Source organism: Pelecanus crispus, chromosome 1, assembly GCF_030463565.1.
Source record: "Pelecanus crispus isolate bPelCri1 chromosome 1, bPelCri1.pri, whole genome shotgun sequence".
Taxonomy (NCBI): domain Eukaryota; kingdom Metazoa; phylum Chordata; class Aves; order Pelecaniformes; family Pelecanidae; genus Pelecanus; species Pelecanus crispus.
This window is the reverse complement of record NC_134643.1, coordinates 139,467,893-139,492,824: the sequence shown is the minus strand read 5'-3', so window position 1 is coordinate 139,492,824 and position 24,932 is coordinate 139,467,893. Positions and strand designations below refer to the sequence as shown.

Here is a 24,932-nt window from a genome sequence, read left to right as displayed (position 1 = left end):
CCAGGTGCAGCCTCACCAGTGCCGAGTACAGGGGGACAATCACCTCCCTGCTCCTGCTGGCCACACTATTCCTGATAGAAGCCAGGATGCTGTTGGCCTTCTTGGCCACCTGGGCACACTGCTGGCTCATATGCATCAGCTGTCAACCAACACCCCCAGGGTGTAAATTATATGCCTAATAACTGTAGGCATAATGTTAATACACTAGGATGGTTTCAGTAGTCATTATCACCATTGAAACACAACACAATGCAGAAGTGGCTTTTGCCAGGGGCCTACCCCTGCCCAAACTCAATGCTCCATGTGCACCTTTGCAGTAGCTCTCTGTGGTGATTTTGCTGACTACTCACATGCTTGCAGAGATTGGCATGTGAAATCTCAGACAGAGTGCAGACAGGGATGCATAGGAGAAAGATAGAAGGTCCTTTACAAATTAATGTCCTTTTTTTAGTTTCTCCCTTCATTTTTCCATCCGTACTGACTAAACGTTCTCATCCTCATAGTATTATCTTGATACTGAATAATCTATACGGTCCTTGCTTTGCACGATATCGTTCTCTTAAACCTCTGTTGTCTTGCATAAGTGGACACACTCGTGTCACATAGGCCTATTGCAAAATTAATAACTGATTAACCACATGCCAAAAAGCATAGAACAATACTCTGTTTATGAGAGTCTCAACATGAATTATTCCCAGGATGCAATCGAACTTAACTTATGCCCACACTGTTGCCATCTAATGATGCTCACCTTCTAAAGTAAAGTGCCTAAATTAATCTCCAAAGGAAGATTCTTTATGCCTAAATGTAGATTCTTAATTAGGCAGTTCCTCTCTCCAGACTTCCCAGGGCTACCCTCTCCTTTCAGTGGCTATATAGAGAACACGGGCACTTACTGTAGGAATTTTACCTAGCTGGAATTCTAAAACTTAGCTGCAAAGCAGCTGTTGAGAGAGAGAGAGAGAGAGATCCATCCGCTGCAAATATTAACTTGTACTGCGAACTGTATTTGAAATAAAATAAAACTACAAAAAACATAATAAGAATCATGTTAGGGTATCAGTATTTTAAGTGTAGACAAAGAAACTCATTTCAACCTTCCTTACAATAAAGTTTTAAAAGAGTGAACACTTACTATTTCTACATTTAGTGATGTGTTACTTTCTTCACTTGCCTGAAGTTTTACCTTGCCCACATAGAACACTGAAACCAAAAGGCAAAAAAGTTAAGAAAACCAACACTAAACCACATGATATAAAATTCTTTGAGAATTTAAAAATTCACTGTTTTGTGTTACAATAGAAAGGAAATAAGAAGACTTACACCAGCTTTTCTGATCATTCACTATTTTTGCAATTGTTCTTCCATCTCTTCACTTACTATTTCCACAAATGAACTAGTCCAATAGCTTCATTCTTTTCTGTATATTTATTTTTGCTGGCTGTCTTTAAAGTCCTTCTAGTTCTCCCCACCCCCAAACAGAAAAACTGCACTGCACATTACTATTAATACAACTCCAACTCCCACAATGAGAATAAAATGTGTGGGTAAAGGCAAAGTGATACTCTGAAAATTATTCCCTTGGGGATTAAAGAACTTTAAGGATGCCATAATTCAGAGCATCATTCAACAGTCCTTGAGAGCTGGTAGGCCCATTTTGGGAATGAAAAGGAATGTCTATGACACTTCTCTTCCTGCAGCCACACATTCAGTGCAGGCTGTAGAGAAAGACCCATACAGGAATGCATACATGGCATCACCCAAATCATCTAGCAGTTTACCATGTCAACCAGCAGGGAAACTTTATAGAGGAGGGGCAGATACTTATTCTGCCTCTTTCTAATCTATAAAAGACTCAGCATATGGGCACCTGGCAGAAGTTACTTCATTTTCTTAAGCATTTCTCACAGAAGCTGTTTATTAGTGTTTTGGAAGGCAGCAATGTGTACCAGCAAAGTCTTATTTTATTAAGTTTTTGTTAACACACATAAAGAGAACATCACTGCCCTTTCCATTTTCGTTTGTTTGTCTGTTCTGTCACATTACACTTCTAAAATAGACACAGCCTTTTACAATAATTCTCCTCAACACTATTTCAACTTCTATTCCTGATACGGTTAGGCTCAATATGGCAGACATTAGCATCTGCCATAGCATACTAGTTTCTTGTTTTCTCAAGTTTGTAATTCTTATCTGCAACTGTGTATCCTTTGATAAGAAACCAAAGATCAAAAATACAATGGACTAAACATTACTTTTAAATAAAACCCCCCACATTTTATATTAATTTTTAGACGTTATACAAAATCTAAATTTGCAAGAAAATTTATTACAGAGCTAGCTTTTACATAGCAACTAAAAGTTGCCTCATTACTCAGAATAGAAAATAGTTGAACATGTTTTTAATAAGAAAAAAAGGAAAAAGAAAACCACTAACCTGAAGAATTACAGACACCTGTTACGTTGCATAAAATGGTTTCTCCTGCTACAGTTTTTTTGGGGAAAAAAAATCTAGTGAGTAAAAAAGTTGAACTTAAACCCAATACTAACAAAGATACATATTTACAATCATTTCAATGTTTTAAATGTAAAGGTCTTTACCTTTTAGAAATATTTCACATACTGTTTAGGCTTCACTTCTCTAGGGCACTTACCATGACATTTTCCAAGACTTAGTATTCAGAGTGAAACATGCTGGTTTTGATTAATTAATTTTGAATAATTTTCTGTAACAGTTTCCACAGAAGACCTACATGCAAGTGGTCTCTATTTTTTTTTTTAAAATCCAAATAAAACAGAAATCAGCATATCGTAAATAAGGTCTTCAAATATCACAGTATTCAACCACTAGGTAGCATATTATCTATAATATATATATATACTAGGCTACTTATGATAGCATGAAACTAAAACTGTTATACCTGATAGAATTCAAACTATGATGATAGCAAACATATACTCTCATCTGCTAGAACATGTCTTAGTTATAGCAAGCTTTTGGTTGCTCCCATATTTTTAATACTACCTACACTGCAAAGAAATAACACTGATCCCAAATTAAGGGTACTGTAAACAGATGGCTCTGTTGTATAAAATCAAAATAAAGGACTGAAGAGATACTTGCATCCAAGACAAAACTACTACACTTGTTCATAAAAACAAAGTGGCAGCACAACTTGCCTTACTTAAGCAGATAGATTGGCCTCCATTAATGGAAAAACAAATGCTATTTTCTCTGCTGTTATCATTAGCTAGTACCAAATGAGATGGGAATTTTAAATTTTTTTTACTTTTTCTGTGGTACAAACATTTGTCTGTTATAGCTTGATGCTTCATCAATTTTATCACCATCATCAAACAGCCATCAGAGGGTACAGATTGTGAGCTGGTGGCAATATTCGATTAGTAAAAAATTATTTTTTGAGACAGCAATTTAGAGTCAAATAAATTTGCTTTCCCTTTTGTGTTGGCAGTTGTCAGTGAAATAGTTATGAAAATTGTATCAGCATTTTTTTTTAAACAATCCTTGAAGAAATAAAAAGTTCATAAATAACTGAATTTGTCAAAATTATTAACTACATGAAGAACAACAACACTTATAAAAACACAACACAAAATGCAGGAGTGACACAAAAGTGAAGAGTAACATCAGCCTCTTTTCCTTTACAGAGCACCCATTTCTATGCCACCTAGTCTTGCTTAGGATCTCTGCATGCCACCAAAATGCACAAAATAGATAAGCAGTGTGGAGGATAAAAGACTGATCAAAAATCACTAGTGCCTCCAGCCCCCAAAGATCATCAGATAACACAGCTGCAACTTCCTGCAGGTCACATTCACAGTCAAATTCTACTAGCCAGTATGACTCCAAGCCAGTTCTTCTACCACTTGCACTAATTCAGTACAAATACATTCTAATTGGTCTACTAGGCTCCTACATGAATAATAAAAAAATTAAATTCAGTCTACTGCTATAGACTGGACCTGCCCTGAGAACATCATGACTGGATTCAGCCTGCTTCAATATACTAAAAAGCATGAAGATTTTTTTTTTTTAAAGTAAACATGGTCCCTGAGACTGTGTTTCTTACATCTTTGTGGTAACCTGCTGCTCTGACTTACAAAATAATCAAACTCTTCTATATGCGGCCATCTAGGCAAGCATTGCAGAATTAGACCTTCTATCAAACTGGAGATCAATGCAAAGTAAGGCACACTCCTAATATGACATACCATAATACCAAGAAAAAAAGATCCTATTAAAAATATTTGGGAGCAGACTTCCTGAACTCACACGCACTTAAATTTTGAGGAGCATAATAGAAGATCAGTGGTGATATATGAATCCTACCTGGTCTTATGGTGGAGTAGTAATCAGTGATGTTAAGAGCTTCTGTTAAAAAAAAAAGTTTTAAAATTAAGTGCTCACATTTTAACTTAAAAAGCCTATGAAACACATATGACAAAAATAAGTTTCCTAATTTCTACTTTAGACTCTTGTCTTCCCAGGAGAACTGTAAACACATGACCATTTATAAAGGAATTAAGTTACTTTCAGCATGGGAAACGAAAAAGCAGCATTCAGAGTGAGATCCATCCAATCAAATGTTTATGTCCCCATATGAGCCAATTACTCTAGGCTCCCCGTTATTCAGTGGAGAAAGTGGTGATTTTAAGGTGTGATTCCCATTTAACCTATTCTACATGGGCACTTCAGCATAAGATGAATCACGTTCTAACAGTGTACCTTTCCCTCCATCAACTACGAAGAACAGCATGATGTCTAGCTCATATACAGACATGTAGGAATCTGTACTGATATGGGATGAACTTACTCCTTGTTTTCAAATGCAAACATCAGGAAAAAAAGGGGTAGCTAGTTCTTCTGACTGAGTCTTTACTGATCCTATTTAGCAACTCATTGCAAGAACATGTATCACTTTAAGTGTCTTTAAGGAATGGAGTGTACATTTTACTTCTGTAAAATACTTTAAATAGTATCAGAAAGTACAGAAAACACTCTATGTACAGATAGACCAAAAAACTACATACTTGCTAAAAATAAATATGCGCAGTTTGGGCTTTGGTAAGCAATGTAATATTTTGAATAAAAAAGAAAGCTTAACAGCTCAGTGTCAGCTAAATGCACTTCAAAACCCTACCCATGCAGACTTAAAATACAGATTAGAGATAAATATGAATTTCAAGATCATGTAAGAAAACAATTCAGACTAAACAAATCCCAGTTATTAAAACAAAAAAGCAAACTTTCATGAATGCAAACATCTCCCTTCAGACCTTACTCTCTTCATGCTAATCCTCACCTGCAGTTTGTGTAGTCTCCTCTGAACTCATATCTGAAGAAGAAAAATTAGTAAGAGTAAATACAATAAAAATAAAATAATAATCTAAAAAATCTAAAAACATCTAAATCTAACTAAATCTAAATAAGAGAAACATTAATAAAATCTTGCCTGAAGGATTAATAGGATAGGTGATAAAAGTAACAATAGAAGATTCTAGGGGGAAAAAAAAAAGAAGTAAAAACTGTATTAATATAATATTTCATTTCAATGAATTTTGGAGAAAAAAGATCAAGCATGCAAAACTTTGGACAGGAACTGAGTATTATTTACCTAAGTTCCATTTTAAGAACAACTGCAGTGCTTGTTAAGAACGTTCACATTATTTCAATATAAACATTTGAAATAATGTTCACATCGTTTCAAAAATCTGAGTATCTGAATATAAACAGCTGGTAATTAAGTTCCATCAGGTAAGTTCCTTTTGTTGGTTTCATTCTTTCAGAAGATGCAGATGAATTTGGTATATCCAATAGCAGTAACTGCTTAGCCCCAAGGACCATTTCCTGCACGAATTCACAACATACATGAGCAGAGATGACACGCTGGGTTTGGCAAACTATCTCTCCAAAAAAGCTATTTTTGCCAGTAACCACACATAGATGATTAAAAGAGAGTGAGGATGCAAATTTTTTCAGCTACACTGAAAGAAAAAAAAAGAAAATTACATTAAGACAATAGAAGAAAATTTAAAGATTGCTCAGGAAGGATGTCCTTAGTAAGCACATTAGGTGTCAGTGCCGGAATACAAAGTGGTTAGAGGACCACTTTATATCACTCCAATAAGACAACTTACTGACTTTTTTAAAAAGGGCCAGAGCAGCTTCATAACAGAAGAGCATTATGCTTTCCAAACTTCTTTACTAAAAGCATCACTGTCATTAGAAGAAGCAATATCTTAAGTATAAAAAAGAAAACTTGGTGGATCTGCATACAGATAGTTGCATATCAAGAAAAAAAAAGCAAAATTACTTCATTACATGGAAAGAGAGCTTTTCTTTCTGATATATTTATTTCAACTAGACTAGCCATTTTGAGCCTTTTCAACAGTGCCCCCTTAATTCTGTACTCAGAGTACAAGCTAAGCATATTTGTTTCTTAACAATCCTGAAGACAACTGATTTTCTAAGGCAACTAACAAGCAGCCAAAACATGAGGAATCAGAGTGGAAACTAAGTGCTGACTTCATCTATATTATTTGGCTTGGTATAAACTACAACAAACATTGAACTGGCTGCAGTTGTTAAAGATGAACCATTCCCAGAGAAAGACTGTATCTGTAAAAGAACAAAAGCATGTGTTTGTGTCTGTTATTACGTCTTTTCTCCAGAGCATGATATGTCAGTATACATCAAGCAAGAAAGCAACTGGCTTTCACACAGCTGTTTCTGTGTGTCTACCTTCTTCATTTTTAAAAAAATGCTTTCATATATGATATTGATGTAGATGACCAGATCACCTCTGGTCCCAGAAGTTATTAGAGTCAGGGAAGGGGGGGAAGTATACCACACTGCACCAAATTACATATGCACATCTGCTAGGGTGGGAGGAGATGTAAGGGAGCTCTCTCACTACAGTGTTCCTCCTCTGCCTTCTCTGCAAACTGTTCACTGTTTAGGTTATTGGGCAAAAAGGCTCCTGATCAAGCAGCTTGCACCTACTTTGTCCCCAAGCACCACTGCCACAAACAGTGAGTGATCCTATAAGGTAAACTATTTCATTACAAACTAGAATGAAGAAATTAATTTTTTCTTCCAAAAATAAACAATGAAAACATTAAATGTTGGAACTCATTTACATTACAACTTTTCTGCATTACCTCAGATAAAAGCAGAAGACTTTTCTAGCAGGAAAGAACAAACATTGCAGTAATCAGTAAAGTCCTGATTTTCTTACCTGAAATGGTTGTTGCAGCAGATTCTCCTGAATTTGCAGCTTTTGTTTCAGAGAGAAAAAAAAAAAGAGTTTCAAACACATACATAACCATCCTCAGCAGACTTTCATTATCAAAAGTTTACTACTTTCACCAGAAGAGGGCAACACCTGCTTATCAGAAGAACACTTCCAGGTCGTCAAAAATGTAACAATCTCTGATAAAAAAAATTACAATTTTTATCAATTGAAATAGAATTCAACTGAAGACCATTTCTTTTCAATAAATAATGGACAGTTTGCATTGTATAATGTTAAGAAAACAAAAATCATCGACCCAAGATATGTGCCACACTGGCCTGAAAGCCACACGCCTACCCGGAGCATCTTGCTAATTCTGGGAATGGGAATCAAGCGTATGTAACAAGATAGCTGTAGCTGGGTATGAAAAACTCTTCTCAGACTTTGTATAGTAACACTGAGACTTGCCATTTAAAATTTACCCCATACATATCTGTTCTCTTTCCTATCCTGCAAAAAGCAGCATTACAAAAAGCTAATTAATTTCAAGTTTGAACTTCTGATCTTGATAGGAGCCAGCCAACTATTTATATAGCAAACACTAGCCACTAAATCTTTGATGTTGTTATAGTCAGTATTTTGATCAAAAAGAAATTAGGAAATTTGATATCTGGTTCACATAGCAACTTCAAAGTTAGCCCTTTTGTTCACTAAGTGGTTTTTGACAGTGCCACGGACAAGTCACAGTTATCACAGAAATATAATCTAAAGAACAGTTGGCTCCAAATATGAAACACTATTTAAAAAATATACTTAAGGTATTTCAACATCTTCTCTCAAAACTCAAAAGTCATCCTACAATGTTACTTACAATACACCAATTATAGTGTAAAGCTTTCCCTACCATTGTAGAAGAGTTAAGTCAGAGATACCAAAAGTCTCTGCAGAAACCCATATTTTTTGGTTAAACATAGCAAACAAGGAATTTCTGAAATGCTAATCATTCACATGCTTCCTTGCTCAGACTATTTTGCTTGCCTTACTGAAAACTAGTAATAGCTTCTTTCCAAAGGATAAATGTAAATAATAATTTCTGCAATGAAAGGAGAATCGGAGTCATCTCAGTGACCTTATTTTCATTTTCTCTGGAAAATTACTGATGCTATTTGCACCAGGAAATATGCTAATAAGCCACAAGGATGATATGGATAATTAATTTGCAAATATTTACATATTCTTAACTATCTCCATGAATTAAAAAGTAACAGCAGCAGCGATCTTCCTACGCACTTTCCAAAATACAAGAACAATGGGGAAAAAATTACACAAAACCCCCATGTACCTGTTACCTGTTTTCTGCCAGGCAACATAGCAGAAGTTTGCACTATGAAGGAAGAAGATTTTTTAGGAGCAGAAGTTTCTATATGTATTTGTACACACACATATATACACACACTTTTTTAAACATAACCATTTTAGATGTGCTACTCAGTTCAATTCAAGCTGGTTTGCAAAACTGCTTTGCATCCATTGAGAAATGTGCATCGAGTCTTTTTGAAAGCTGGAAGTTGAACTCTTCTGAGTTCAATTTTTTACTCAGTTTATCACTTTTATACTTGTGGAAGACACAGATTAAGCTGTGAGCTTTCCCACTGCCCTTCCATTGCCAATGTCTTCAGAAACCCTTTCAGCACATTTGCTTGAGTGAAGATGAAGTAGACTAAACAGCAGCAACCAAAACTGTAACACACAACTGTGCTTTCACGCAGCTATTTTTGCAAAAATGTGGAAAAGAAAGGTTGATGAATTATTCAAGAAGTGAAATGTTATTAATACAAAGAGAAACAGTTAAACCAAAAAAAAAAAAAGCAGGGGGCAGAAGAGTTGGGTAAGACAGGGATGCTTTATTCCATACATACAAATTATGACATGTACTTTGAGAATACACCTACATCATGATGTGCATATACATCATGTAGATGCTCACATGCCCAAGAGCTACACCACCAAAGAACATCTAAACAATGAGCAGATAGATCAGGCTGCCAGAAATGAAGCAGCTCAGGTGGACTTGGACTGGAAATGAAAAGGTGAGCTATTTCTAGCTCAATGGGCCCATGGTCCCTAAGGACACCTAGGGAAAGATGCAACATACAGATGGGCTCTTGATCAAGGTGTACATCTGACAATTGAAGCTATTGCACAGGCTACCCATGAATGTGAAACGTGCACCGTAATCAAGTGAGCCAAGTGAGTAAAGTGTCCTTGGAACAGGAGATGGTGCTGAGCTATCAATATGAGGAGGCCTAGCAGACCAATTACATAAGACCACTGCTATGAACCTGCCACCAACGCAAGTGCTATGTGCTTCCTGTGGTGAAGGCAACTAGCAGGTGGCTAGAAAGGTACCCTGCAGCCTATGCCCCACCCAAAATATTATCCTGGGCCTTGAAAAACAAGTGGCAACACAGCACAACATACAGTTAAGGCACTGCCACCTACTTCAGGACCCTTGATAGCTGAGACCCTGGCTGTTGGGGCAAGGAAGAAGAGATAGTCTCTTCAAGTCACTGAACCTGGTAGGACATTCTAGCCACAGCCAAGATGCAGACCCACAGGGTTGCAGAGGAAGAGAGATTCTCTTTGAATTGCCGAATCTGGTGGGACAGTTTCTCCACAGTTAGTGCCTTGATATCCAGCCAGTCCATCATTACCAAGGTGTTGGCATATTATACTGGTGTGTACTGTACTAATCTCTGTGACATGGCCCATGTGCAATGGATGTCATGCAGAAGATCTTTGGAGACCTGGTTGCTGTCTAGGTTACTGTAGACCACCTCCACCACTGCTAATTCCCTCAGAGACTGGATACCTTCCTTCTTCCATCTGTGGGGTTCCACTTGTGTCAGTAAGACCATCCTCGGACTCTGAATCCAGTGATCCAAGTTCAAATCTCGGTGGGACCTCCAGCAACCAATCAGTTGGGGATGACACACAGGAAAGTGCTTGGAGGCAGCAGATTCCTGGGTAGCAAGGTATGTGGGAGAATTTGGGCACGTACCTAGAGCAGTTTTCACCTCTGATGGCCTGTGAGTTTACACCTGAAGAGGCATGGAGTCCTGTTGAAATGGCAGACCACTTGAAGGAAGGATGTCTCGGTTACACTGAAGACAGACAGAGACTTTTGGTGTGTTAGGGCCTGGCCTATGCCTACCAGGCCTGTGTCCAGCACCCTGAAAGGAGCAAGAGGGTCTCTGGATCTAAGGACGTACAAATGGATGCTGTGGCTAAACCAGAGACACAACCCTAACCATAGTAGTCACTCCTGCAGCCAAGAGGAAACAATGGAAGTAGTGGTTGACCTAGTTAGTGAAAGAGGAAGAAGCTCCTCTTGAGGGGATGCAGGACTCAGAAGCAGCCGCCTGTTCTGCAGCAGGACAGCAACAAGAACAGGAGGGGGAAGTGACAGAAATCGTAAGAGACAGAAACCACCTAGTCCCTATTCCTGAGCAAGCTGCAAGATATGCGCAAAGATTTCAGCTGCCAGCCAGGTAAGCAGATGCTGCCTGGTTGCTCCGATGCTGGGATACTGGAGCCAACGATCAGGAGTAAGGGAGTACGAGAGCTTGATGAGATATGAAGAAATGTCAGTTCATTTTTGTTCAGTGTCATACACTGCATGAAGCTAAAAGCAGCAACTCTGAAATATGGCAGGATGAATACACGGAAATCAGTTTAATTGCACTATGTTTAATTTTTTAAGGAGTTTTCCTTGAAATTAACTGTTCGTTTTAGTTGATTTGCATCCCAGGTAGAAACTTTCTCAAGTAAAAGAAAAGAGAGAGAGAGAAAGAGAACCAATATTCTAAGTGAAATAATACACATCCATTAAGTAAAAATGTAAGCAAAAAATTACACCTTCATACATAGCAGCCTACTGAATTTAAACTATTTCAGTAAAAACAAAACCAAGTTACATTGAACATGTCATTTGAGACAAATAGGATTCTGCCTACAGAGAAATGCAATTGGTCTTTTTAACATCTAGCACAGCGTGAACTTCACAGATCATGAAAATTTGGGTATCACCTTAACTTTTACAGGCAATTTTCAGGAAAATTAGGACTTCTCACTAGGTGGTAAGTCTGGTTAAAATACATGATCCTATAAGGTATGTGTTCTAGAGCTCTTATGCAGAAGTATTGTTACTTTAACAGTGTACAGCGATTAGGTATTACGGCATCTATAAAATTATTTTCTTAACACCTAGTGTGCATTTAGGGAATACCCATTTTAAATAATATGCAGAACTGAAGCAGTAGTTAGATAAAATAGTTCTGTATTTTTTAAACAGGAAATATTTTTTTTAAGGTAGAATGGGGTGAATAAAAATAATTGAGTCAATTTACATAAAGTGGACTTTTGGTTAGAGAAGAAAGTATCCTTCCTCGTGTGGGTTTACCACAGGCAGTGAATTCCATCTCCAAAGATGCTGCTTCTTCTGCTTCTTCTGCCCACTAAAAAAAATTTAAAAATCTGCCTGGGGAATCTGACCTTAAGGTCTTTCTCACACACTCTTGAGGAATCAGCGTAAACCTAGTCACTGCAGACAAACTGCATTTTCCATCCTCCACATCCCTTTAACCTGCTTTGTGAATTTTTGAGAATACAAGTAGCATCCTGAGGTAGGTACGAAAATTGTCCACTAATGTGCTTAGTACTGTAAGTTAGTATGAAGACAGTGAACTCTAAAAATGCCAAATGTTTTTAATAACAAATCCAGCAGTACAGGGAGCAAAATAAGATAAACACAAGCCATTAATATGGAGCTGGCAAATGCAGCAAGTGATGATGGCATGCATAATCTGAGGGGCACTTTTTTCTGAACACAAATCTAACCATGACTTCTCTTACAGCACAAGATTCACATGCCTACAGTTGCTAGAAATCATCTGTGAGAATGAGACTTGTCACTGATCAAGGTGCAGCATTAAGTTCACTAACCAAGTCTTTCATCAGAATCACCTTTGCATACAGAAAGGGGGAATGAGGAGAGGCTGTCATACATTTAATTTCATTTAACATTTGTCAACCCTCCTCCTTCATTGTGTTTAAGAACTAGAAAAGAAAGTGAATACGGTTTATTTGGAGAAGGATTAAAGTCCAATCTAAAATATCCCTAAATTTGACATGTACAAAGGAAAGTAAAATAACTCAAGGTGTGCTAGTTACAAGCTAACAGAAAATTTGTTTCCCATAGGTTGTTTACTATCGATAAGAGCAAGAAAATCCTTACGTATATGAAACCTCATTTTATTTGCTCCATTCATTTTTATTTGCAACATTGTAAGTTTAGGATCATCAAGTCAACATACCTAATATCCTATTCCAAAATAAGACATCTTATATTGTAGTAATACTTTTCTACATTTTCTCTAACAGAGAACATTCCTGAGGATCCAAACAGCAAATAAATAGGCAAATAATATTATTCAGTATTATTTGTTGCTTTTGCTGCAAGGGAGACAGAATATGTCCCCACAAGAACTGTTTTCTTCTGAAGGAAAAGGCAATTCCATTAAATGAGATAAGCACCAGTTTCTGTTACTAATGTGCATCATTAGAAACAAAAGCAGCAAGTCCCTTACTGTCTTCATATCACTTTGTACTGTTCTGACACAAATACTAGCTAAGCCAAGACTTCAGAATCTCATTTGTGCAGGCAGAGGAAACTGTTCCATTGGTATGAAACCTGTTTAGCAACTCTTGCCATCGCTCTATACCACAGCTGCAAAAAGCTTACCCGGGAACCCATCACTATTTGCATTGTGACAACCTTCATTTCCCTTAATGACTTTGTATGACAATGGGAACCACTGTAACTTTAGCAGCTCCAGACTGGTAGGAGACTAAATCAATTAATAACAGTACTTAAGGCTAGGTCCACAAACTGATATAGCTCTGAGAGAGACCAGTGCCTGGCCCTGTCTACAAAATAGCCTTGTGCTTACAGCATTCCTTAGCATGAGAGATCTTACCTATCAGTCTACTGGCTCTTTTAGGATGGGAAGGTCTCCAAATGTCCCACTGAAGCTGTTCAACCAAGCAAAGCAGAATTCAAAAATCAATTCGGCCAAATGGAAAGAAAGGGAGAAGGAGGCTTTGTAACACAGTGGTCAAGACGGAGTGGATGGTTCTGGTCCCTGCACCACAGGCATCGTCACTCATAGCATGCCTTTTGTTCAGTAACTTAGACACAGGATACAGTAAAAGCCCTTAAAGCATGAACAGTGTACAATGTTCTATCTCCAACTTGGAAGAATGAAAAATATCCTTTTCTTCTCCCTACCTCCAATCTAACTTACGATCAGTACACTTTCTTAAAATTTGTGGAAAGGCAACACCCTTTCTGATTCACCTGTCTTCAGGCAACACCCTCTGCCAGAAGAAGTCCAGTTTTTCCAGGGTGGAGGAGTGAGAAGTAGCTAGAACCTGGCTGCAGACAACATCGTGCAAGAACTGTTACTGGCAGCTGCTTCTTGCTCCCCTATCTCAGGGGAGTACTGTTGCTGCTGACTAATAGTTTTACCTAACACTTCATGATCGCCTTTAAACTTTTGCAGAAAGCATCCTTTCAGCAAGCCTGAGACAGCAACTAGAGTGCTTTCTTAGGAGAAGGAGAAGAGTCTGAACTGTAGTGAACCAGAGCCTCCACATGGCCACCCAGCCTGCACGGTGTGGAGCAGCAGGGGATGGTATGGCAAGAAAGGTTGTGCCTGCTGGCCTCTGCCTCTCAGGAAACATGGTGGGAGAATGCAAGGGGCAGTTGCTTTCTAGTCAAGTCCAGACACGAAATAGGCACTGAACACTTAAGATGCAGCAACAGCCCTGGCAATCTGTAGAAGCAGAGACAACATTACCGGCAGAAAAACATATGTTTATGGACTTACATGTTCTGGGGCTTAGATGACAGGTTTATGAAATGAAGTGCCTGAAATTTTACTTGTATTAATTGAGAAACATGCCAAAAATGAGAACAGTTTGTATTATCACCCAGGACTAATCTTTCAAACTAAAGGTACCCTCGACCATGTCAGCTCTAACACTCTAACAAATAGATCAACAGCAGAATCTGAACGGAATAATCCAAAGGGACACCTTGGTGGCTATGTAATATGGTCTCCCCATGCCGCAGTATTTGGCTGACACCACAGAATGGCATTAGATAACCACAACTGTGTATTGTTGATAAGATCAGTTTTGACTTACAAATTAGGATATTAATAAAAATTAGATTTTCTAAATAAGATGTGATAGCGAACTCAGTACTGAAGGTTTTTTTCACCAGAAATTCAACTGATTCAGGCAGGGGAATTGACTTGCATTAAAAATTCCCTTCAGAAATGCCAAAGTGGAAGTTTTCATTCCAAACAGATATATAATATCACCTTCTGGCTTAAAAAATTAACTAAAACCATTTTACATTGAAAAGTCAATTCCACACTGCATTTTTTAGTCTATACAAATTATCTTCTAAACATTCTCACAGGCGACAGTTATCAGTATGTATCACATCAGTTACCAGTACTGTGCAGCAACCACAGTCCATTTGTATTCAGTGTTACTAGGATCCAGACATATGAAAATGCCTGACATTAATATATTGCACAGGACTTCCTCGTGAACAAAACTGAGTAGCCCAAACAGCAAAATATCAAAATGGTACCGTTCTAAAATCCATCTATGTACAGAAATAGGCACCAAAAATATGACATTCAATTCTTATATTCAAATTAAATCCATATTTTCTATTAAAAGATTGGGTCCCTTTAACATTTGATAAACCTTTCAGCTGCATAAACATTCTGCCAAAATGAACCATCCTGTCCCCCAAGGCATTAATAACAGTAACACATAAAAATCCTCCCAATTGTTCCACTGTAGACATTAGCCCATATCAACTTTTTATATAAGTTAGATTTTGAGGCACATTGTATAGGTTTGTAGGATAAAACTAAGTGCAATCTTAATTTTATGTTTTAGTGCCTCTCATGACACCTCATGTCTGCTCTGACTCAAAGGATGAATTATCACTGGCTATTGGACAGAAGCAAATGTAAGAAAACAATGAAAGTGCTTGTTCACATCAGGCTCTGTCACTTTGGCCAATTCATTTTAGCATCCTTAACAGAAAATTTAGGTGCAGTATTTTTAACTCAGCTTTGATGTTACACAGGTTTTTAGGAAATCAGGTTATAAATACAGCTTTTATCTGTTTGTATAAAGTTCTGCTTGTATAAAGCTGTACATTAGATACTGAGGTGAATCAAATCATCTCTTCTCTGGCAGGCTGATTTCCAAAAAGCTACTTCCTTTGACATCACAGAAGAGGCAGGCAATGAGAGCAAAGAAAGGGAAGGTCAAACGTGCATTCTATTAATAGATACAAAGTAGAGTAGTACATTACTCATCAAATAGGCACTCCAGAGTTAGGTATTCCCCCACTCCCCATCACATTTACTTCCTTTAAGAGCTTCTACAGGTTTCTGCAGTATTCTGTCCTTACAGTTTTAGAAAGAAAATGGTATTGGGGCAAGTAATTTATTTTTTCATCTCCAGCTTTCATGACCTACTCAGTAAACTTAACAATATGGCTCAAAGTTTGGTACCCAACAGACTGGGATGCAGACTGGATGAGTGGCAACTACATTTCCACCTTCTGCCTGAGGAGCTAAAGCCTTGGGACTCCACCCTCCCTTCCAGGAAAGCTGATCCTGTCACCAGAAGTGCACACAGCTCAGGAAATCTTTAAAAGGAATTACAGGACCCTAAATAGAATCATAGAATCATAGAATCGTTTAGGTTGGAAAAGACCTTTAAGATCATCCAGTCCAACCATTAACCTACACTACCAAGTCCATAAATAAATCATACCTCCTGTTGCCCACACCTGAAAACTAGAACAACAGCCCAAACTGAAGTTTTCCTCTTCATTGAGCATGCAAAGGCAAGATAGTCACACAGGGCACTGGTCACTTCCCATTTCTCCCATCAGCATTAAACTGCTGTGTTCCCACAAGCCTGGAAACCTCCTCCAGCAACATCAGTGGCAGGCTCAGCAACATTGGGAGTGAAGAGGATACATGGAAAGAGGGGGCAACACCTTAATCTTGAACGCTGGACAGGCCAGTTTAGAAAAATCTAAAATGCCACAATATAAGCACTGAATTGTATTTATGCAAAAACATGCAACCAAAAGCAACAGGCACTGGACTCGTGCTAAAAGTTAGGGCACTGATACCACAAATGAGATGACAGTGCTTTACTGTCAGTGATGCTATTTACAGTTATGCCATAAATCATCTATTTTATTTATTCTTTGAAATTTGTAAAAGATATCCTGCCATCTCTGTGCTCCTTGCATAAATGTACAGTGTAACAGTTTGGATATTTATATTTGGATTAAGAATGTTACTGTTTAATGTGTAACTGAAATGATTAATGTTTAAACAGAACATTTCTTCCAGTTGTCAAGTTATTATTAAAGGCAACTTGCAAATACACCATGTAAAAGTGACAACTGAAGAGGTGGTGCTCACAGATGACTAAAGGTTCTTTTCAAGCATTTAGCATTTTAAACTCACCTATTTTCTTGTGTCTTTGTATTCTCTTAAATCACCCAGAGCTTTATATTACTTAGTGCACTTTTTTCTTGGATTATGCAGAGACAATGGTGATATCACTCACATTGCTCATATTGAAATATGTACCTAAATAGGAATCATTCATCAAGGAACAAGATAAAGAAATTGTCCAAAGTTGGCATTTGGAACAGTGAGCACCTCTTTCTTCACTTACATATTTTTAAATACCAGGAGATGATCTTTAAAGTGAAGTACATTCAATCTGTAGCACTCTTTCTCCATACCACAGCTGTTAGGCTACTTCTCATTCTCAGCAAAAGGGGAATTATCAAAGGAACCTGAGGAATGTAAGTGGAAGGTTAATGATGCACAATGTGTGTGGCCTCCTTCCTTCTTTGGCCCTACCTGCAGTATTTACACCTGCTCAGCGTGCAATGGCAACACCAAGCAGATGAGAAACAGAAGACTGTGTGACTGGAAGAAGCAAGAGTTGCATCTTTAACTCAGAGCTAAAAGTTTTCTATTGCTGAGTTCCATTAGTCCAAGAAATGTGACCAGTCCTCATCACAAACTGGAAAGCAGTCAGGTATGTCCTTTCTTGCAAATCTTTAGATGCATAAGATATATAGCTACTGCAAAGGTAATCTCACCCATTTCTGGGGAGCAAACTACTTGGTTAAAGTTGAGCATACCCTTAAGTGCTAAGCATGTGTGTAAATCTTACCAGAACTGGGATTCTGGTCCTTATTAGACCTCACACGGTTAAGAAAAAACAGAATACATTTTTAGTAATCTGAATAATTATTATAAAAATAAATAATAAAACCAAAAGAAAAAGAACCTAAAGAGTCAACAAAAAGAAAGGCAGGAAAAGGAAGTAAGGAAACAAACTAATAGTGTGATGTTAAGTAAATCTAGACTTATTAATGGCGTGCATCACTGCCTATGAGACACCCATTAGATAATGACTTACACCGCACAAAGATTTTGAGCGGTTAAGCAAAGAAGAAATTACAGAAATCACGGTAACCTTTGACCGACTATTTTACAAACTGTGGTTTTATGTAGGCACAAAATGCCAACCAGGTCATAAAAAAATTTGAAACTTGTCCTCCAGCACAATTATGACTGTAATGAACCACTTCCTTTTCACCTTTTGTGCCTACACAAGAGGCACAGCCCTTTCCCAAGCTTTAGCCCATGCCAATTACGTTCTTTGCGGATGCGCAATCACATCTTTCTGAAGACTTGCTACTCAAAGTCCTTCTGTTTTAACAAAAACAGAGAAGCCTCCAAAATCAGGTAATTTTTACACAGGTATACAGAGGAACTTACAGAAAGAAATCAGATTGTAAGACTCGTAGCACCATCAATTAAAATTGCCTGACACTGACTATTATATGCTCCTACTGTCAATGCTTTGGTTCTGTTTAATTGTTGGACTGATATTTGCTAAATATATGCCTTTCACAGGCTGACTTGGAGGGGGGGGGCAATCAGCTAAAACGTATCTATGCCTGAGAACAGGCAAATAAACGGTTAAAAAAAAAATCCAGTGAACTTTTCTTCGAAAAGCTGTTATTCTTCCAAGTTATCTAGAGGAGATAACATATTTGGCAGTAGAGGTGGCCTCTGTACTGAAACAAACCCCTATCAGCATAATTAAAGTTCAAGTTGGCTAAGTAACAGAGCTTTGGAAACGATGCATCTTACACCACTCACTAGAGAGCTCTTGCAGTTAGACAAAGGATTCCACAAGCCCCTAAATCACTATTCTAAAATCATTAATCAGTTGGGGCTGGAGTTGGGTGTTGCCTAACGAAGCTGTCCTGTGATCATAGAATGCTTTGGGTTGGAAGGGACCATGGTCAAGGATGCTCTATATTCAGGGTAGAAAGTGCTGGAACTGAAAATAAGATTGTCCTTTCTGTGCCTCAGTGAAAGATAACCAGATGCTCCACTCTGACCAGGATTTATCCCACTATCCAGACAGATCTCTCTCAGACTTTCTTTGTACCAAACTTTTGTCTGGTAGCCAGAATGTTCCCCCTTTCAGCCTAGGACTGTGTTCCTTCAAACAGTCACACATGAGCAAAAGACAGACATCCATTCTTCAGCTCCTCTCCCAGATCACACAACCCAACAGAGAAGATGTGCTCCCAACTACAGCACCAGGCCAGCACAGGCATTTCGTTCATTATGACCCCAGCATTAGAGGCATTCTCCATGAGTCCTGGTTTGTCGGACGTATTTCTTTCTCTCCCAGAAAAAGAAATCTGGTCACCTTATTTTAATGCCCTTACTAAGACACTTTCAATCTATCCAGTCAGGCACTGATTATAACATTACACAGCTAAAAGATATTTTTCAGTCTGCACGAAATAGATAGGTACAGTTTTTAAGGATAAAGGTGATGAAGACTAACATTAGTGCCACAGTTTAACTGAAGCACCTACGCTATATAAGAATTTCAGGAACCAATTGAGCTAGTCACCTGTCCTGGTTTCGGCTGGGATAGAGTTAATTTTCTTCCTACCAGCAGGCATAGTGCTGTGTTTTGGATTTAGTAGGAGAAGAATGTTGATAACATGCTGATGTTTTTAGTTGTTGCTGAGCACTGCTTATGCTAGTCAAGGACTTTTTCAGCTTCCCATGCTCTGCCAGGCGCACAAGAAACTGGGAGGGGGCACAGCCAGAATAGTTGATCCAAACTGACCAAAGGGCTATTCCATACCATATGATGTCACGCTCAGTATATAAACTGGGGGGGGGTGGCCGGGGAGCAGGGATCGCTGCTCGGGAACTGTCTGGGTATCGGTCGGCGGGTGGTGAGCAATTGCATTGTGCATCACTTGCTTCGTGTATCATTATTATTATTATCATTATTATACTGTTACTATTAGCATTACTATTTTACTTTATTTCAATTATTAAACTGTTCTTATCTCAACCCAGGAGTGTTTCTCACTCTTACTCCTCCGATTCTCTCCCCCATCCCATCGGGGTAGGGGGAGTGAGCGAGCGGCTGCGTGGTGCTGAGCTGCTGCCTGGGGCTAAACCACGACACACCTTAAAATCTCTGAAGGTCTTAGGAGGTAATACCATTTACTATGGTTGATAAATTGGATCCCACCCAAGCTTGATTCGAGTTTGTCTGTCTTGTCAACAGATAAGATAGCAAAAGCTAGAAAGATTATTCTCTTGCTTTAACTCCATTTCAACCATATTAAAACTCAGTTTCTCTGAAAATAAAATCTTGTTTTGTTTTGTTTTAAAGCTTTTTATGGTTCTTTTTCAAGACAGAGAGGAATTTTGAGAAATGTGTGAGAAACCATTTGGCCATTTTAATAAAGGAAGACATTACTGATACAGAAACAAGAAGAAATCAGAGCCTCCACTAATCTTTACAGACATAGACCATACCAGCTAAAGATGGTGTAATGTGCCAGTGAAGCTGTGAAAACTTGCACTCATTGAAGTTCTGGGCCAGAGAATGTGCAGAATGAGGACCAGCAATGCTTTCCTCTGTATTTATTCCCTGAACAGAAGGTGTGTAAATTAATTATTTTAAGATGACACTGATAGAAAACCCTAATACTCCAAGGAGTTTTGGTTAGATGCATCCTGCTCTCATTGCCATTACATGGACAGTAGATAGACACAAAAGTTGAAGCAAGTTGAAAGTCTCTAAAGGACTGCTGCTATGCTTTTTACATTTGGATAGAAGCTGGCAAAAGCTGCAGATCCTCACATGATCTCATTAAGCATTTAGCTGGAAATGACTAGTAGACAAAGACTTTGTAAAATCTGGAAGAAAAATGTTAGACATATTCAGATAAACTTTTGACAAAAATACTATTTTAAAAACAGGGGTGCAATGGTACTTACCACATGGCAAAGAGCTATCCTCTTCTACTGTCTTATTGTAGACCCAATCCTCCTTTCTCCAGCGTATAACACCACTATCTTCACAGTCCAGAGATTTCTTTATATTTGCCTTATCCCACATTCTGAACATGTACAGCTCCCCAGTCATACCCAGGTTAGGTGATGTAGCTGCACCTGGTGGCTTTGAACAGCCAAGTAAGAACTGCCCTTTTCCAGGGAAATTAACTTTCCCAGTTAGTTTTTTGTTTACTTTTTTTGTTCCATTTATGAATACCTTCATCTCCTCATCTTCACTTTTCCACTGGACACATATTTGGTTCCAAGAGTTTTCATGAAGTCTTGCTGTTGTATTTATTTGATTTCCAAACAACCATATCCTCAATTTACCATGATCTCCTGTAAGTCCAAGATTATACTTATTTGCAGAGAGATCGGTGTGAGGTGTTTCTTGATTGTATACATATGCTGTCCAGGGACTATCTGAGGAATATAGCTTGACGTACACACAGACAATCATTTCTTTCAAGGGATGCAGAGAAATTCTTGGTGACATAATCCAAGGATCTTCACATGCAGTCTTAAAGACAGCTTTATATTGTCCTAGGAAATCCTCCTGATCTAAATAAAGAAAAGGTGATTTGTAAAACTATTTCGTTTTTAAAAGGCTCTTCTATATGAATGTTATTCTTCCATATAGTACTGTTCCTAGGCATCTACATAGGAGTTTTCAAAACAACACATTAAGAAACAACCTTGTATCCTTCTCTTTTGCTTTTTTGTGGTGGGGAAGCAGCAAATTTGGAGGCAGTCAATAAATCCGAGCTGCTCGTGAAAGCTTTGACGTAAAACTATGCACAAGACAAAGGATGACCGTGTAGCTCTCTAAGGCAGCACTCAAACAACAAGTGGGAGGCAAAAAGAGAATCATAGATCCTGGTTGCTATTCCCAGGACTGCAGAGGTATTTTGTGTTTAATAGATACTGGATAAAATACAGAAACAGAGCTATAGCACCTACTGCCTTCTCATGTCCCAGCCTTGCATCCTCGTTCTCTGAACAAGATCATGTCTCTCCATGCCATTTTTTTCCAATCCTGAGATTCTTAAATCCTCTGCTGCATACTGGCAGAGTTTCAGCAAAAAAGGTAGAAAATAGCCATGTTCTAGAAGAGACTGAGTTTAGGTAACTTTCAGGAAATGCGCGTTGGAGCCACTGGTTTATTTTAAGTTTAATCCCATCCAGCCCCCATTCCCTGTTCTCTACCAGTGCATTTACTTGCAGAGACATCTGGTCTGTGAATCTCAAATCTACTGAGGCATTGAGATGGTGGCAACCTGGAGTTCACCTGTGACAGTAAATAGAATTTTAGGTGCTAACAGTAAATTTACTGGTGAAAACAAGGTGTCAGGCTCTGTCAATGCTGGTAAAAGAAGTAATGCCAGGGAATGCCCTGAACACTGAAACTTGATCATAACTGATAAGTTCTTGCAGGTGCCTCATTTCCTCCATTGTCCATTTTATAAAGGAAACAGCTAGCTAGATATACAGTTATATGCCAACATTTGTGACAGAGTCTCTCCAGAGAAAAATAATTGCTCTTTCATTATTAAGTAGGAATTATGCTGAAGGTTTTGAAAGATTTGATGCAGCTGCTGTTCCTCAGAGACTATATGTCAGAAGTATACTTGCATGACTCATATACCCTGCAAAAATTCCTGTAACCAATCTTGAGCATGCAGAGATGACCAAAGTGACCGGTTAAGGAAGTCTTTCAACATGGCTTCAAAACTCGAAGTCACTGTTAACTATCCAGATTGGAAGACTGGAATTCCATTCCTGGGCAAAAACGTTAATCAAAACTTGAAGTACTATCAGCAGACTTGATTTTGGAAATTCTGAGAGAGGCTTGATTTCACGTTAAGCATTAAATCAGTGTTTATGTGCCAACAGTAAATTAATTAAAGGGCTGCAAAATCGTATCACATTCTTTAGGGGAGTTGACACTACGAAGTTGTCAAGGGAGCCAGAGTGGACGTAAACTTGCATGTGGAAACAGTCTTAAGGCAGGTGACCAACAGAAATAACGCACAATTAGATCAAACCTGCTGATGATTCTCCTAATCTGCTTTGTATCATTCAAAAAGACTGCTGTTGATCAGTATGCAAGGCCTGATGAGTTAATTTAAGCTAATAGAAGAGTTTACTTAGAGAGCTCTACCCTTCTGGAAACTGGAAAGTCTGTCCCACTTTGCTCCAAACAGTTCACAAAAAAAAAAAAAAAAAAAAAAAAAAAAAAGTGCCAAAAAGGGGGGCCAAAGTTAAGAGAATAGATACCAATCCTATCTGAATTGTTACAAGAAAGGGTTGGAAAATTTTATATGGTTAGTCTACCCAAAGAATGCTGAAAAAGCACAAAGGAAATCATAACCATAGTCAGAAAATTAACTTCGCTGTTCCAAGTGGAACACATGCAGTACAGCATTTAATTAGTTAGAAATTAATTATCAGTATCATCTTGGCTAAGTCTGTTTGATATGTGGGTGCATGCAATGTAAGTAGGAAATGACATTACTTCAAAGCTTTTGGAAGTTCTGTTAATCATCACTTATTTCCTCTAGTAATGGTGCTTGTGGGCTGTGGCCCACCCTTGACCATAGAACCGAGAAGCTGGCACTGGCTGTGCTGACAGCGGCATTCCTGGCTTGTAATTGGATCCTTTGGGTCCAGACAATACAAATCACATTCAGAAACCTAGCCATGAACATACCTTTATCACCACAGCACAGAAAAGGTAGCATAGTAGAAAGAATGCTCAAAACATGTCCGGAGTAAGAAAAATAAGCAAAACTCACAATTTGGAGTCAAGGAAACGCCATACAATAGTAATTGTGGGCTGACTTTTCAATGGTATTTGCTGTATTTGGGCACTTAACCTCTTTCAGAAATGCAGATTTTTTCTTCTTAATATATTTCTCTCTAATAGATGCAAGAACTGGGGTTTTTACCCTCACTAAAACTAAGAGCATCCACTTAAGCATGTTTTCTTAAGCCCTAAAAGAAATCCTGAAATGTATGCACATACTTCTAAACATTTGAAATAAACTTTCTGAGAATGACAAGGTAAACCAAAAATGTAATCTCTCTTTTTTCAAAAATGTTCAGATAGTAATAATTGGTATCTTTACAAGACATAGCCAACCATAGGTAGTAAGAATTAGACATACAGGAGCAGATCCTCTCAGTACATAAGCACCAGTGTTACTTTGCTTACATTACTAATAGCTACTGTATCAGCATAGTTGAGCATTAATACAGTTGCGTATTCTCTTGAATAAAAATAGTCACAATTTATATGTCTGCGCAATCTGGCTTTTAACCAGTACCAACAACAGTCATTAATTTCTATGCAAGTGTTTGCCACCTGTAACACATGTGGCTTGCTACAGTCCATTAAAATGACATCACAAGAATCTCGTATCCTAATGTATTCTGCCTAGAGTTCATAACTATTCTTTATAAAAAGTTTAAAACTCTAAACTTTCTACACGTGGGTCACTTGATTCTGTTGAATGTTTTGGAAATCTGAAGCTAAGAACTGTTTCCTCAAAACAAATTTCACAGCTGTATTCGGATATCTGTGGATAAACTACGCCACATTATCCAGAGTGTCCTAGACATTGGAAAGAACACAGGCAGTTCTTCTCTCTTCATATTTCCTGCAGAACACAAACATACTTTGGCACATTAGCTGAGGAGAGAACTGAGTAGAGATGCTGCTGACAGTGCTAACAGCCTAAAACCCCCCAAAAATAGGGTGGAACCATAAATAAACCCTTGCATCGGTTTAGCTTTTCTTGATGGATTATTGACACTTGCAAGTGTATGTAGGTGAAAGACAAAATCCCTCTTTGCTTACTTCCTCAGAACTCTAGATGCATTTGAATTTTCCCTGGAAAAATTCTTGTATGACATCCTCAATCTGCTGAGCAGCCCTGTCCTTTTTGCTATTCAAAGCACATGAGGTTAAAACCTCACCATCTTAGTAACAGTTTTATCACCTGAATCTCAAATTCTGTCTCAATAAAAGCTTAATTTTATGAAAATTACTACATTTGGAGAATTACAGTAAACCCATGAAATTTCA

The 24,932-nt window shown here is 38.1% G+C and overlaps 1 protein-coding gene across 1 annotated transcript in view; it reads right to left on the bottom strand.

Annotated features, from left to right (window-relative positions):
• Positions 1 to 24,932, bottom strand: part of ADGRG2 (adhesion G protein-coupled receptor G2) — a 53,203-nt gene that overhangs the window by 27,204 nt on the left and 1,067 nt on the right. Inside the window, exons 2-8 of the mRNA XM_075711536.1 lie at positions 20,789 to 21,406; positions 8,599 to 8,640; positions 7,260 to 7,298; positions 5,325 to 5,357; positions 4,352 to 4,393; positions 2,438 to 2,485; positions 1,136 to 1,203 (exon numbers count right to left, since the gene is read on the bottom strand). Coding sequence (XP_075567651.1) covers positions 1,136 to 1,203; positions 2,438 to 2,485; positions 4,352 to 4,393; positions 5,325 to 5,357; positions 7,260 to 7,298; positions 8,599 to 8,640; positions 20,789 to 21,406 — 890 coding nt within the window. The remainder of the gene's footprint in view (positions 1 to 1,135; positions 1,204 to 2,437; positions 2,486 to 4,351; positions 4,394 to 5,324; positions 5,358 to 7,259; positions 7,299 to 8,598; positions 8,641 to 20,788; positions 21,407 to 24,932) is intronic.